The sequence below is a fragment of the Nerophis ophidion genome, linkage group LG01 (genome assembly GCF_033978795.1).
Source record: "Nerophis ophidion isolate RoL-2023_Sa linkage group LG01, RoL_Noph_v1.0, whole genome shotgun sequence".
NCBI classification, from domain to species: domain Eukaryota; kingdom Metazoa; phylum Chordata; class Actinopteri; order Syngnathiformes; family Syngnathidae; genus Nerophis; species Nerophis ophidion.
Genome location: NC_084611.1, coordinates 4,151,557 through 4,168,282, shown reverse-complemented (window position 1 = coordinate 4,168,282; position 16,726 = coordinate 4,151,557). Strand labels below are relative to the sequence as shown.

General features: G+C 36.9%; 2 protein-coding genes across 2 annotated transcripts in view; both read left to right on the top strand.

The window, feature by feature from the left end:
- The first annotated feature begins 406 nt into the window (after positions 1-406).
- Positions 407-15,731, top strand: nipsnap1 (nipsnap homolog 1 (C. elegans)). The gene is made up of 10 exons (XM_061894354.1): positions 407-572; positions 2,670-2,788; positions 2,878-2,923; positions 4,449-4,543; positions 5,587-5,657; positions 7,383-7,523; positions 7,589-7,620; positions 7,686-7,780; positions 12,138-12,221; positions 15,446-15,731. Exons 1-10 carry the CDS (start codon positions 490-492, stop codon positions 15,508-15,510), a joined length of 831 nt encoding a protein of 276 aa, XP_061750338.1. The 5' UTR covers positions 407-489; the 3' UTR covers positions 15,511-15,731.
- Positions 15,732-16,636: 905 nt separating this feature from the next.
- Positions 16,637-16,726, top strand: part of castor1 (cytosolic arginine sensor for mTORC1 subunit 1) — a 35,066-nt gene continuing 34,976 nt past the window's right edge. Inside the window, exon 1 of the mRNA XM_061894342.1 lies at positions 16,637-16,726. This exon is cut by the window's right edge and continues 194 nt beyond it. Coding sequence (XP_061750326.1) covers positions 16,682-16,726 — 45 coding nt within the window. The 5' untranslated portion in view covers positions 16,637-16,681.

Genomic DNA, 16,726 nt, shown 5'->3' with positions numbered 1-16,726 from the left:
TATATAGATATATAGATGTATGTATATATATATATATATATATATATATATATATATATATATATATATATATATATATATATATATAATATTCTATTTTAGTTACTTAATTGAGTTTACAAGCCCCTGGCATTGTACTGTTTTTGTACTGTTTTGATTATTTGTATTTCACGATTGTTTGTAAATGTTGCATTTTATAAATAAAGGTTTATAAAATCGTACAAAAAAATAATAATAATTAAAGAAATAAAAATAAAAAGCTGTCGATACTTCCGTGTCACGTGACCCTTTCAAACCCCGGCGCGCTGTTGACAAGGAAGCTAAACATTAACCTACTGTGTGTGTGTGTGTGTGTGTGTGTGTGAGTGTGTGTGTGTGTGTGTGTGTGTGTGTGTGTGTGTGTGTGTGTGTGTGTGTGTGTGAGTGTGTAGGAGAGAGAGAGAGAGAGAGTTTGATAGGCCAACAGGAGAAGTTGGACACAGAAGAACCATGGCGACCTCCGCCAGCTCACTTGGACCCAAAAGAAGAACTTTGTTGAGGTTTTGTGTTGCGAGTGTGCGCCAAGTGTCCAGGTGAGCATGACTCATCATATTTCAGAGCTGTTGTGCTTCACTTTATCAACTGTACTCTTGACCACTGACATAACTGCCAGACATTGTTTTTTAAAGTTGTTTTCCATAAGAAAGAGGTCATTTGGGCAAGACTACACATGATATTTTGCTGTTTGTTGTTGTTTTTAAAGAAAAATGCTGAGTGTGCACATTGTCTACGGAAAGTGAGGAGGGACAGTCGGATTTAATCATTTGCTGAACTTCTGACCTTTGTCCCGTGAAAAGTTGCACTGTCACTTATCTTACAGTTTGTTTTAAGTCAACCAAACTTTATTTTCATAATGTGTCTTTAAACTGCTGCAGAAGACACAAGTGTGTACAATACATACATACATACATACATACATACATACATACATACATACATATATATATATATATATATATATATATACATACATACATACATATATATATATATATATATATATATATATATACATACATACATACATGCATGCATACATGCATACATACATACATACATATGTATGTATGTATATATATATATATATACATACATACATACATGCATACAGTACATACATACATATACATATATATGTATATATATCCATACATACAGTATATATATGTATATATATATATATATATATATATATATATGTATATATGTGAGTTTTTATGTATATGTGTGTATATATTTAAGTATATATGTGCATATATATGTGTATATATCTATGTATATATAGCCTATATATGTGTATATGTATGTATACATATGTGTATGTATGTATATGTATACATACATATGTACACATATGTATATACAGTACATATATATATATATACATACATACATACAGTATATACATACATACAGTATATACATACATGCAGTATATACATATACACATACATACATGCATGCATACATACATACAGATATACATACTTACATACAAGCGGTACAAAAATGGATGGACGGATGGCTATATATTCTATTTTGGTTTCATCTGACCACATGACATTCTCCCAATCCTCTGCTGTATCATCCATGTATCCATTTTGGTATAAACTCAACTGGTCGTGTTTGGAGGAAGAAGAATACTGAGTTGCATCCCAAGAACACCATACCTACTGTGAAGCATGGGGGTGGAAACATCATGCTTTGTGGGCTGTTTTTCTGCTAAGGGGACAGGACGATTGATCCGTGTTAAGGAAAGAATGAATGGGGCCATGTATCGTGAGATTTGGAGCCAGAACCTCCTTCCATCAGTGACCAAATACTTATTTTCCACCATAATTTACAAATAAATTCTTTAAAATTCCTACAATGGGAATTCCTGGATTTTTTATTTCACATTCTGTCTCTCACAGTTGAAGTGTACCTATGATGAAAATTTTGCCCCACCGTATATATATATATATATATATATATATATATATATATATATATATATATACATGTATGTCTTGATTGGATTATCCAGAGAATAGTGCTTGATACCGTGGTAGAGCGCAATATGTAGGTGTGGGAAAAATCATAGGACTACTTCATCTCTACAGAACTGTTTCATGAGGGGTTCCCTCAATCATCTCCTGATGATTGAGGGAACCCCTCATGAAAAATAAGTTTTGAACTTTTCTAACCTGGAACCTCCTTTAAAAAAGTTCCATTGCAACTTTTACACCAAACAAAACATTGCAAGAATGGGTTTGAATGGAGAACTGTGTCGAGTCCAATCTCAATCCAATCGGAATCGGATGTAATCGTTATATTCACACCATTGTAGACTTAGACTTTGACATCGTCAATATGGAACAAAAAAAAAAGAAGGAGAGCTTCTGAAGGATTTAAATGATGAAATTTCACAGCCGTGTCTCATTTTAGGAACAAATACTCTTTTTTTTTCCGGATTTTGACATGGTTTGAATTCACATGTGTTATTATTATTCTGTCACTTCAACACTTTGCTTCGCTAAATGATTACATTCTTTCGTTCTACCTGAATGTGTTTTGTTCCCTGCGGACAGAAAGTGGAACTGATCCTAAAGGATGTTCCTCACCTCGCTCATTTTCTTCTTTCCCGCCAGGAACTTTTCCCAAGGTTGGTTCCTCCGCTCCCTGTCGGCGCAGAAAGCGGACGCCAGGAAAGACGCTCACTCCAACTTGCTCTCCAAGAAGGAGACCAGCAACCTCTACAAAATCCAATGTAGGCTTCTCTACACGGCCAAACCTGGGATTGTTGTCTCTGTGGTTGAACATCTGCGGGTTGTTATTATTTTTGTTTTCTTCTTCCAGTCCACAACGTGAAACCAGAGTGCCTAGAAGCCTACAACAGCCTGGAGTGAGTCTCTTCTCGCCCTTTCCCGTATTGTGCTACCTGTTTGCTCAAAAAAACACACCTGCTCTGCCAGAGCATAAGAAGACAGAACGGGAGGGTTAGATCGGTGTTGCCAACCTAGCGAGCACTCCGACCTTTTCAAGATACTATTTTTAGTTGGACGGCTACGTACCCGACTCGCGTCTTGACAAGATTTGCCGCTGGGGAGGGGCTTATAGCTACGGGTATAGCTATAAGCCCCTCCCCCACCGACAAGCACTCACAGGTGCAGATCCCTGCTATCTGCGGGGGTTACGTTCCAAGACCCCCACACTATTAGTAAATTAAAAAAAAAAAACACGAAAATTGGATGCATGAATTAAAAAAAAGTACAGGACTCTCGATCTGATATTGATATCGGATTGTCAGGTTCAAAAAATGATGACATCTATTAAACAAGACAAGAAGCAAGGAATTAAACAAAGACAGAATTCAATTTAGCTCAATTGAGGAGAAACGCGTAGACACTGTACCCTTGTACAGTGTCGCCCTACGCTCTGATGAAAGATTGTATTTTTATTTGGACTTTCCCTGATTACATGGCAACAGCTGTTTCTAAGGGAGGGGGGGTCGTAAACAGCCTTTGCCTTTGTTACAAAAGAGTTCAAAGAAAAGGTGCCTGGTGGGAGGTCAGGCCCTGCCTTGTAGATCTGGGGTCAAGACAACATCATCCTGTGGATTACAATACATCAATAACTTCTTTATAGAAGTCTTCCTTATCTTTCTTCAGTTTTAAAAGTCTCTCTTCCTTTATTACCTCCTGCTTCGATTGAAAGTCCAGTTTAGAAAACAGCTATCAGTTAGCTCGGCTCCTCACGTGCGGGCAACGACAGAATTATCCTCGGACAACTCCCCCTCCCCTTCTGCTCTGTGGGTGATCTCTTTATCCCACCATGAAGTGTTCTTGTATGAATAATACACTGGGTATTTAGGACTTGAACATGCTTTATTTCAGCCCGGTTGTCTATATAGCCAGCATGGGAGTAGTGGTGTTACATCCTAAAAGGTCCCTCGTGCACCCCCGCGTCATATCCGTCCCAGCACATATCAAGTCACACTTTGTCACTTTTTCTGCAGCCGAGTAGTCGGGAGAAGGATCACTAGCGCCCTCTACCACCAGGAGGCGGGAGTCATTTAATGACGCATATTTGACACACGCAGCTACGGTATAGTAATAAAATATAGCTGCTTACTGTTCTTTTTGCTTGGACCTTAAATCCTACTGAATAGCTCTTAATCTTCTTCCCTTTATGCGATTTCAAATGATTGAAATCAGCCTCCTCTATTTTGAAAATGATGACAGGGGAAGTGTCACTCGTGACGTGACGAGTTTGACCCTGTGGTAATTCAAGGCAGGTGCATAATACTGTATATACCCGGCGGAAATTCAAGGAAATACGGTATGTTTAATTCCTGCTGATGGCATCGAGTCGACGTCGGCGTACCAAGACTGTTCTACTCACTGTTGTCTTTTTAAAACCCTTTTTAGGGCTGAGGTGCAAAAGAGGCTCCATCAGGACCAGAACTTTCCGTGCGAGGTTGTCGGAAGCTGGAACACCTGGTACGGAGAGCAGGACCAAGCAGGTCTGACATGAACACAAGTACTAATCACCCTCCTTATCACATGCGAGTACCAGGATTGTGTTAGCACTCGCTACCTTCTCTACGTCCTCGACCGTCTTTCATGATCGTTCATTCCTCTTGATACCTTTTGTCCTGAGTTGTTATCGTTGTTTGCTGAGGTAGCTATAAATAAAAAAAAACACTAACCTGATGACAGATCTATGCTGTCTTTAAGCATGAAGCGGTGTGGTAATTTGCAGTCACAACATTGCTCATGATGCAGGAAGTTGAATAATGCGGACACGTTTGTTACTGAATACTTTCTAATGGGCTTCTGTCCGGGAGACTTTGTACGAGTGTTGTGCCGATACCAAAATATTGGTATAAGTATCGGTTACAAAATGTGTTTAAGGTTTCCTTCAAAATAAAAGGGCCCACAAAATAATGTCAGAAAATCTTAATTACTTTATTGCAATCAAAGAAGAATTTAGTCCTTAATAAAATGTTGAACATACTAGACAACTTGTCTTTTAGTAGGAAGTAAACCAACAAAGACTCCTAATTAGTCTGCAGTAACATATTGTGTAGTGGTTTGTTAGACTGATAATAAAATAAACATTTTAATCGATTTAAAAAAAAATGAGAATCAATTTTTTCCCACACCCCTAGTATATATGTACATATAAATATGAATAGATAATATATATTATATGTATAATTATATATATATATATATCTATAATATAGATATAATATACCAATAAATAAATGTTATATATATGTATATGTATATGTGTATGTATATGTATATGTATATGTATATATTTATGTATATGTATATGTATATATTTATGTATATGTATATGTATATGTATATATTTATGTATATGTATATGTATATGTGCATGTATATGTATATGTATATATTTATGTATATGTATATGTATATGTATATATTTATGTATATGTATATGTATATATTTATGTATATGTATATGTATTTGTATATGTTTATGTATATGTTTATGTGAAATCTATGCACTGACCTGCTGGTGTGTCTGCAGTGCACCTGTGGCGCTACAGGGGGGGCTACCCTGCCTTGATGGAATGTCTCAACAAGCTGAAAGCTAACAAGGTACTAGATGGCGCAAGGTACTAGATGGTGTAAGGTACTAGATGGTACAAGGTACTAGACGGTACAAGGTACTAGATGGCACAAGGTACTAGATGGTACAAGGTACTAGATGGTACAATGTACTAGATGGCACAAGGTACTAGATGGTACAAGGTACTAGATGGTACAAGGTACTAGATGGTACAAGGTACTAGACGGTACAAGGTACTAGATGGTACAATGTACTAGATGGCACAAGGTACTAGATGGTACAATGTACTAGATGGTACAAGGTACTAGATGGTACAAAGTACTAGATGGCACAAGGTACTAGATGGTACAAAGTACTAGATGGTACAAGGTACTAGATGGTACAAGGTACTAGACGGTACAAGGTACTAGATGGTACAAGGTACTAGATGGTACAATGTACTAGATGGTACAAGGTACTAGATGGTACAAGGTACTAGACGGTACAAGCTACTAGATGGCACAAGGTACTAGATGGTACAAGGTACTAGATGGTACAATGTACTAGATGGCACAAGGTACTAGATGGTACAAGGAACTAGATGGTACAAGGTACTAGATGGTACAAGGTACTAGACAGTACAAGGTACTAGACGGTACAATGTACTAGATGGTACAAGGTACTAGATGGTACAAGGAACTAGATGGTACAATGTACTAGATGGCACAAGGTATTAGATGGTATAAGGTACTAGATGGTATAAGGTACTAGATGGTACAAGGTACTAGATGGCACAAGGTACTAGATGGTACAATGTATTAGATGGTACAAGGTACTAGATGGTACAATGTACTAGATGGTACAAGGTACTAGATGGCACAAGGTACTAGACGGTACAAGGTACTAGATGGCACAAGGTACTAGATGGCACAAGGTACTAGACGGTACAAGGTACTAGATGGTACAATGTACTAGATGGCACAAGGAACTAGACGGTACAAGGTACTAGATGGCACAAGGTACTAGATGGTACAAGGTACTAGATGGTACAATGTACTAGATGGCACAAGGTACTAGACGGTACAAGGTACTAGATGGCACAAGGTACTAGATGGTACAAGGTACTAGATGGCACAAGGTACTAGATGGTACAAGGAACTAGATGGTACAAGGTACTAGATGGTACAAGGTACTAGATGGTACAATGTACTAGATGGTACAAGGTACTAGATGGCACAAGGTACTAGATGGCACAAGGTACTAGATGGTACAAGGTACTAGATGGCACAAGGTACTAGACGGTACAAGGTACTAGATGGCACAAGGTACTAGATGGTACAAGGAACTAGATGGTACAAGGTACTAGATGGTACAAGGTACTAGATGGTACAATGTACTAGATGGTACAAGGTACTAGATGGCACAAGGTACTAGATGGCACAAGGTACTAGATGGTACAAGGTACTAGATGGCACAAGGTACTAGATGGTACAAGGTACTAGATGGTACAAGGTACTAGACGGTACAAGGTACTAGATGGTACAAGGTACTAGATGGCACAAGGTACTAGATGGTACAAGGTACTAGATGGTACAAGGTACTAGATGGTACAAGATACTAGATGGTACAAGGTACTAGATGGTACAAGGTACTAGACAGTACAAGGTACTAGATGGCACAAGGTACTAGATGGTACAAGGTACTAGATGGTACAAGGTACTAGATGGTACAAGATACTAGATCGCCCTCACATGATTTCCTACTTTTGTCCACAGGAATATTTGGATTTCCGCAAAGAAAGAGCGACCATGTTGCATTCCAGACGGAATCAGCTGCTGCTGGAGTTCAGTTTCTGGAACGAACCTCTTCCCAGACCGGGACCAAACATTTATGAGATGCGGACATACCAGCTGAAGGTGTGCACATGCTGTCCTCCTGACCGCCGTGTCCTCATGCTCCTCTTCTGCTCCTCTTCTCTTAGCCAGGAACCATGATCGAGTGGGGCAACCACTGGTGAGACGGCACCCGCCCACACCCCGACATCAACAACACCCGGCACTAACTTTGTCTCGCGCCAGGGCGAGGGCCATCAGACACCGGCAGGAGAACAACGAGGCCGTGGGCGGCTTCTTCACGCAGATCGGCGATTTGTACGTCGTCCATCACTTATGGGGTGAGCCTCTTTGACACACCACTGCATTTTAATACTTCTTTTATGATGTAAGTGTCTATATTAGCTACATTAGCCTACTATCAAAATGACTTCAAAAGTCTTATATAAGTGTTATAATGAAGGCAACACATGATGTAAGTGTCTATATTAGTTATTATAGCCTACTATCAAAATGAATTTAAAAGTCTTATATAAGTGTTATAATGAAGGCAACACATGATGTAAGTGTCTATATTAGCCTACTATCAAAATTACGTTAAAGGTCTTATATTAGTGTTATAATGAAGGCAACACATGATGTAAGTGTCTATATTAGTTATTATAGCCTACTATCAAAATGAATTTAAAAGTCTTATATAAGTGTTATAATGAAGGCAACACATGATGTAAGTGTCTATATTTGTTTTATAGCCTACTATCAAAATGACTTCAAAAGTCTTATATAAGTGTTATAATGAAGACAACACATGATGTAAGTGTCTATATTAGTTATTATAGCCTACTATCAAAATGAATTTAAAAGTCTTATATAAGTGTTATAATGAAGGCAACACATGATGTAAGTGTCTATATTAGCCTACTATCAAAATTACGTTAAAAGTCTTATGTAAGTGTTATAATGAAGGCAACACATGATGTAAGTGTCTATATTAGCCTACTATCAAAATTACGTTAAAAGTCTTATATTAGTGTTATAATGAAGGCAACACATGATGTAAGTGTCTATATTAGTTATTATAGCCTACTATCAAAATGAATTTAAAAGTCTTATATAAGTGTTATAATGAAGGCAACACATGATGTAAGTGTCTATATTAGCCTACTATCAAAATTACGTTAAAAGTCTTATGTAAGTGTTATAATGAAGGCAACACATGATGTAAGTGTCTATATTAGCCTACTATCAAAATTACGTTAAAAGTCTTATATTAGTGTTATAATGAAGGCAACACATGATGTAAGTGTCTATATTAGTTATTATAGCCTACTATCAAAATGACTTTAAAAGTCTTATATAAGTGTTATAATGAAGACAACACATGATGTAAGTGTCTATATTAGCTACATTAGCCTACTATCAAAATGACTTTAAAAGTATTATATAAGTGTTATAATCAAGCCAACACATGATGTAAGTGTCTATATTAGTTACATTAGCCTACTATCAAAATGACTTTAAAAGTCTTATATAAGTGTTTTATAATGAAGGCAACACATGATGTAAGTGTCTATATTAGTTATTATAGTCTACTATCAAAATGACTTTAAAAGTCTTATATAAGTGTTATAATGAAGGCAACACATGATGTAAGTGTCTATATTAGCCTACTATCAAAATGACTTTAAAAGTCTTATATAAGTGTTATAATGAAGGCAACACATGATGTAAGTGTCTATATTAGTTACATTAGCCTACTATCAAAATTACGTTAAAAGTCTTATATAAGTGTTATAATGAAGGCAACACATGATGTAAGTGTCTATATTAGCCTACTATCAAAATTACGTTAAAAGTCTGATATAAGTGTTAAAATGAAGGCAACACATGATATAAGTGTCTATATTAGCCTACTATCAAAATTACGTTAAAAGTCTTATATTAGTGTTATAATGAAGGCAACACATGATGTAAGTGTCTAGATTAGTTTTTATAGCTTACTATCAAAATGACTTTAAAAGTCTTATATTAGTGTTATAATGAAGGCAACACATGATGTAAGTGTCTATATTAGCCTACTATCAAAATGACTTTAAAAGTCTTATATAAGTGTTATAATAAAAGCAACACATGATGTAAGTGTCTATATTAGCTACATTAGCCTACTATCAAAATGACGTTAAAAGTCTTATATAAGTGTTATAGTGAAGGCAACACATGATGTAAGTGTCTATATTAGCTATTATAGCCTACTATCAAAATGACGTTAAAAGTATTATATAAGTATTATAATGAAGACAACACATGATGTAAGTGTCTATATTAGTTATATTAGCCTACTATCAAAATGACTTTAAAAGTCTTATATAAGTGTTATAATGAAGACAACACATGATGTAAGTGTCTATATTAGTTACATTAGCCTACTATCAAAATGAATTTGTTTCATGTTAGCATGGTAATGTAAGCATGCTAATGTTTAATGCTCGCATTTTAGTTAACTAATTTTTTTCTCAAAATCTTTTGATATTTGGCGCCAAAATAGAAGTATGTCGACTTTTCTTATGTTATCATTTTAACATTAGCATGCTAACGTTTTTTTTATTTTCATTTTACTAGCATTTTAGCGAATTTCATTTGTTTAATCCCCAAAATCACAGCTTTTGATACCTGGCGCCGTCTTACATTTTTCCTACGTTATCACGCAATGCTAATGTTAGAATGATAACATTTTAAGCTAGTATTTTAACAAATTTTCTTCCGTTTTAACCTAAAAATCATGGCTTTTGATGCTTGGCGCCGTCTTTAAAGTATGTAAACTTTTCCCACGTTATCATGCCAAGGTTAGCATGCTAACGTTTTAGGCTAGCATTTTCGCTAACGTTATTTTTTTTAAACCTCAAAATCGTGCCTTTTTATATTTTGTGCCAACTTAGAAGTATGCTGACTTTTCCTATGTTATCATGCTAACGTTTTACTTTAGCAATTTCACTAATTTTATTTGTTTGATCCTGTAAGTCATGACTTTTAATACCTGTCGCCGTTTTCTAAGGACGCTAACTTTTCCTCTGTTAGCATGCTAATGTTTTACGCTAGCATATTAGCTAATTTTATTTGATTGATCTTGAAAATCATGGCTTTTTATATTTGGCGCCAATTTAGAGGTATGCTGACTTTTCCTATGTTATCATCCATCCATCTATCCATTTTCTACCGCTTATTCCCTTTCGGCACGCTGGTGCCTATCTCAGCTACAATCGGGCGGAAGGCGGGGTACACCTTGGACAAGTCGCCACCTCATCGCAGCCTATGTTATCATGCTAACGTTTTATGCTAGCATTTCAGCTAGTTTTATTTGTTTAATCCTGAAAATCATGACTTTTGATACAAGGCGCCATCTTCGAAGAACGCCAGTTTTTCCTATGTTATCATGCTAATGTTTTACGCTAGCATTTTAGCTAATTTTATTTGATTAATCCCGGAAATCATGGCTTTTTATATTTTGGGCCAATTTAGAAATATGATGACTTTTTCTGTTTTATCATGCTAACGTTTTACACTAGCATTTCAGCTAAATAAATTAGTTTTTATGCTGAAAATCACGACTTTTGATACCTGGCACCGTCTTCGAAGAACGCCAACTTTTCCTATTTTATCATGCTAATGTTTTACGCTAGCATATTAGATAATTTTATTTTTTGAATTCCGAAAATCATGGCTTTTTATATTTTGGGCCAACTTGGAAATATGCTGACTTTTTCTGTTTTATCATGCTAACGTTTTACGCTAGCATTTCAGCTAATTAAATTTGTTTTAATCCTGAAAATCATGACTTTTGATACCTGGCACCGTCTTCAAAGAACGCCAACTTTTCCTATTTTATCATGCTAATGTTTTACGCTAGCATTTTAGCTAATTTTATTTTTTGAATTCCAAAAATCATGGCTTTTTATATTTTGGGCCAACTTGGAAATATGCTGACTTCTTTGTATTATCATGCTAACGTTTTACATTAGCATTTCAGCTAATTACATTTATTTTAATCCTGAAAATTATGACTTTTTATACCTGGCACCGTCTTCGAAGAACGCCAACTTTTCCTATTTTATCATGCTAATGTTTTACGCTAGCATTTTAGCTAATTTTATTTTTTTAATCCCGAAAATCATGGCTTTTTATATTTTGGGCCAATTCAGAAATATGCTGACTTTTTCTGTGTTATCATGCTAACGTTTTACACTAGCATTTCAGTTCATTTTATTTGTTTTAATCCCGGAAATCATGACTTTTGATACCTGGCACCGTTTTTGAAGAACGCTAACTTTTCCTTTGTTAGCAAGCTAACGTTTTATGCCAGTACTCCAGCTCCTTTTATTTATTTCCACCTAAAATCTGTGGATTTTGATCGTTTTCGGCATCTTACAAGTACTGTTCTCATTACAACACGCCTTCTTTAGCATGCTAACGTTTTATGCTCGCTATTTAGAGGTCCACAGCACAGCTAGCAGGCCAGTGAAAATTTGTTTTCTATTTAATACTATTTCCCAAGCCAAGCGCTGAGTTAACCGGATGAAGTTTCTCCACGAGTGTGCAGTTCTTATTTCCGCCTTTGCGCTCTCTTGGTAACGTGCAATAGCGCCACCAACAGGACTGGAGGTGAAAATGTTGTCTACGTGATCAAAAAACATATTTTTGCAGCTTATGAAGACCTCCAGTCTCGAGAGGAAACCAGGAACGCTGCCTGGCTCAAAGAGGGCTGGGACGCCAACGTGCAGTACACCGGTAGGCCAGCTACACACACACACACACACACACACACACACACACACACACACACACACACACACACACACACACACACACACACACACATTCTTGTATTGTTACACTCTTGAGACCTGAAATAAATGCCTCTTTAGGAGCAGCCTTTTTAGATATATAAAAAAGTGTATTTACAACATAACTAATATATACATACTATGCTAATATAAAAAAGCTTGTTGTGAAAAATTTGTTGGAATTTCACAAGAAAAAGGTCACAGTTTCACAAGAAAAACTTAAAATTTTGGTAGTATTATAATAAACGTTTTACAAAATTTTACAAAACTTTACAAAAAAAAATGAATATTTGTGTGATATTATTGTAAAAGTTAAAATTTTCACTTCACAACAGTTGCAATTTTACAAGAAAAGTTTTCAGTTTTGGCAATTTTATAAAAAAGGGTCGTAATTTTACTCGACAAAAGTCACAATTTTATAAGAAAACTTTCCAATTTTGGCAATATCGTAACGATGATCGGAATTGACTTGGCAAAATTATGAGAAAAGTCATCATTTAAGTCACTATTTTATGAGAACAACAAAAAATGTGGCACTATTGTGATAAACGTCACAATTTTCCCAAAAAATGTCAGCATTTTGCATCAAAAAGCGATAATTTTACATTAAAAAAGTCATCATTTTACTAGAAAATATTGCAATGTTACCGAAACAGAAATAAGATGAGAAATTGTTCCCACTTTTATAAGAAAAAAGTTGACACATTGTGAGAAAATTTTATTTTTTTCAATTATTTCATATGTTGACCAGAGGGGGAGCACTTCTCATTTCTTACACACACTTGTTATTTCATATGTTGGCCAGAGATAGAGCGCATCAGGTTTTTACACACACTTGTTATTTCATATGTTGACCAGAGGGGGAGCAATCCACATTTCTTACACACACTTGTTATTTCATATGTTGGCCAGAGGTAGAGCACATCATGTTTTTACACACACTTGTTATTTCATATGTTGGCCACAGGGAGAGCACTTCACATTTTTACACACACTTGTTATTTCATATATTGACCAGAGGGGGAGCATTCCACATTTTTAAACGCACTTGTTTTTTCATATGTTGGCCACAGGGGAAGCACTTCACATTTTTACACACACTTGTTATTTCATATGTTGGCCAGAGGGGAGCACCCCACATTTTTACACACACTTTTTATTTCATATGTTGGCCACAGGGGGAGCACTTCACATTTTAACACACACCTGTTGTTTCATATGTTGGCCAGAAGGGGAGCACTCCACATTTCTTACACACACTTTCATGTTGGCCAAATATAGATCGCGTCACATTTTTACACACACTTGTTGTTTCATATGTTGGCCACAGGGAGAGCACTTCACATTTTTACACACACTTGTTATTTCATATATTGACCAGAGGGGGGACATTCCACATTTCTTAAACACACTTGTTATTTCATATGTTGACCACAGGGGGAGCACTTCACATTTTAACACACACTTGTTATTTCATATGTTGGCCAGAGGGGAAGCACTTCACATTTTTACATACAATTGTTATTTCATATGTTGACCAGAAGGGGAGCACTCCACATTTCTTACACACACTTGTTATTTCATATGTTGACCAGAGGGCGAGCACTCCACATTTTTACACACACTTGTTATTTCATATGTTGACCAGAGGGCGAGCACTCCATATTTCTTACACACACTTGTTATTTCATATGTTGGCCACAGGGGGAGCACTTCCACTCCACATGTTTACACACACTTGTTATTTCATATGCTGGCCACAGGGGGAGCACTTCCACTCCACATTTTTACACACTCTTGTTATTTCATATGTTTGCCAAAGGGGGAGCACTCCACATTTTTGCACACACTTGTTATTTTATATGTTGGCCAGAGGGGGAGCACTTCACATTTTTACACACACTTGTTATTTCATATGTTGACTAGAGGGCGAGCACTCCACATTTCTTACACACACTTGTTATTTCATATGTTGGCCAGAGGGGGAGCACTTCACATTTTTACACACACTTGTTATTTCATATGTTGACTAGAAGGCGAGCACTCCACATTTCTTACACACACTTGTTATTTCATATGTTGGCCAGAGGGGGAGCACTTCACGTTTTTACACACACTTGTTATTTCATATGTTGACCGGAGGGGGAGCACTCCACATTTCTTACACACACTTGTTATTTCATATGCTGGCCAGAGGTAGAGCGCGTCACGTTTTTATACACACTTGTTATTTCATATGTTGGCTAGGGAGAGCACTTCACTTTTTTTACACACACTTGTTATTTTATATATTGACCAGTGGGGGAGCATTCCACATTTCTTAAACACACTTGTTATTTCATATGTCGACCAGAGGGGGATCACTTCATATTTTACACACACTTGTTATTTCATATGTTGACCAGAGGAGGAGCACTTCACATTTTTACACACCCTTGTTATTTCATATGTTGACTAGAGGGGGATCACTTCACATTTTACACACACTTGTTATTTCATATGTTGACCAGAGGAGGAGCATTTCACATTTTTACACACACTTGTCATTTCATATGTTGGCCTGAGGGGGATCACTTCACATTTTTGCACACACTTGTTATTTCATATGTTGGCCAGAGGGGGATCACTTCACATTTTTGCACACACTTGTTATTTCATATGTTGACCAGAGGGGGATCACTTCATATGTTTACACACACTTGTTATTTCATATGTCGACTACAGGAGCACTTCACATTTTTACACACACTTGTTATTTCATATATTGACCAGAGGGGGGTCACTTCACATTTTTACACACACTTGTTATTTCAGATGTTGGCCACAGGGGGAGCACTCCACATTTTTACACACACTTGTTATTTCATATGTTGACCAGAGGAGGAGCACTGCACATTTTTACACAAACTTGTTATTTCATATGTTGACCAGAGGAGGAGCACTCCACATTTTTACACACACTTGTTATTTCATATATTGACAAGATGGGGAGCTCTTCACATTTTTACACACACTTGTTATTTCATATGTTGACCAGAGGGGGAGCACTCCACATTTTTACACACACTTGTTATTTCATATATTGACCAGTGGGAGAGCACTTTTAAAAGCGACACACAGTCACAGGCGTTGTTTTTGCGTTGCTGATGTTTTTAACGTGCGTTGCAGTGCCTCTCATCAGGAGCATGGAGTCCAGAATAATGATTCCCACCCGCAGTTCTCCCTTGCAGTGAAGACCCTGGTCAACATACCTCTCCTCATTGGCCACAACATTAGGTACACCCGGACGACCTATCAGCCAATGAGATTCTCCGTTTGTTTGTGTAACAAAATCTAACATCACTTGTGTCGTTTTTTTTCAATCATGACATGTGCTGCATTTTCAAAACAAAGGCACAGACGCTCACTTTCACGACTAAAATGTCCGTCAAAATAAAAGCAGGGAGAGACCATACCTTCTTGTCATCTTTTTTTTTTTATCTTAAACTTACACTTTTTGTTAGAAATCTTGTCCAAAACTGAAGCTCCAGCTTTCCCTTGTGGGGACCGAAGAACCTTCCAGAAGGACAACAATCTCTGCTGCAAACCACCAATCGTAGGAAGACATTTCTTCGTAAAAAGTTTGCCAAAATGCACCTGGAAGTCTCTGAGACCACAAAAAACTAAATTCTCTGGTCCGATGAGACTAAGATTGGAATCTTCGGCGTCATGTTTGGAAGAAAGCAGCCACTGCTCATCACCCGGACAATACCACCCCTCACAATCAAGCATGGCGGTGACAGCATCATGGTTTCCAGGGCAGGAACTAGTCAGGATAGAGGGAAAGATGAATGCAGCAGTGCAAAGAGACATCCTGGATGAAAACCCAACACTTTCCATGCAGTCTGATGGGAACGTTTGGATCAGGCCTGGGTAAATATTTTAACTCAGGGGGCCAAATTTATAGAACATTTTTTTAAACAAGTTGAAAAACTTATTGGGGTGTTACCATTTAGTAGTCAATTGTACGGAATATATACTGAACTGTGCAATCTACTAATAAAAGTATCAATCAATTAGTTTCAATCAATCGATCAAAGTATGTGTATTTGTGTCTTTTTATTTCACTTCAAAATCTATTATGAGACCTCAAAAAAAAATTATTTTTGTAAAACGTCACTTCTCCGTGAGCGCTTTGAGTATCTAATAATAGAAAAGGACGATATAAAATCAAATCCATTATTATTACGAAGTGCATTTTATTTTGAAGGTCACGCTCCGGGAACGGAAGTAAAAGTTGTATTTCCGGCTAAACGCCAGCCGCGTTGAACACGCATGCAACTGTAGCTTTAAAAAGGGGGCGCGTCCTCACTAGACCACGCCCCCTGTCGTCCAGCACGAAAGGCGGGTCTTGGGTTACGTCGGATGTTTTTTTGCGGGTTTCCAGCTCGGAGTTTGCGAACTTTTCAT

Bases quoted from the DNA above. Each gene is read 5' to 3' on its own strand.
- nipsnap1 (XM_061894354.1), top strand. From the start codon at position 490: ATGGCGACCTCCGCCAGCTCACTTGGACCCAAAAGAAGAACTTTGTTG. The intron at 2,789-2,877 runs GTAGGCTTCTCT...TTCTTCTTCCAG, and splicing joins CAACCTCTACAAAATCCAAT to TCCACAACGTGAAACCAGAG. The intron at 12,222-15,445 runs GTAGGCCAGCTA...CGTGCGTTGCAG, and splicing joins CGCCAACGTGCAGTACACCG to TGCCTCTCATCAGGAGCATG.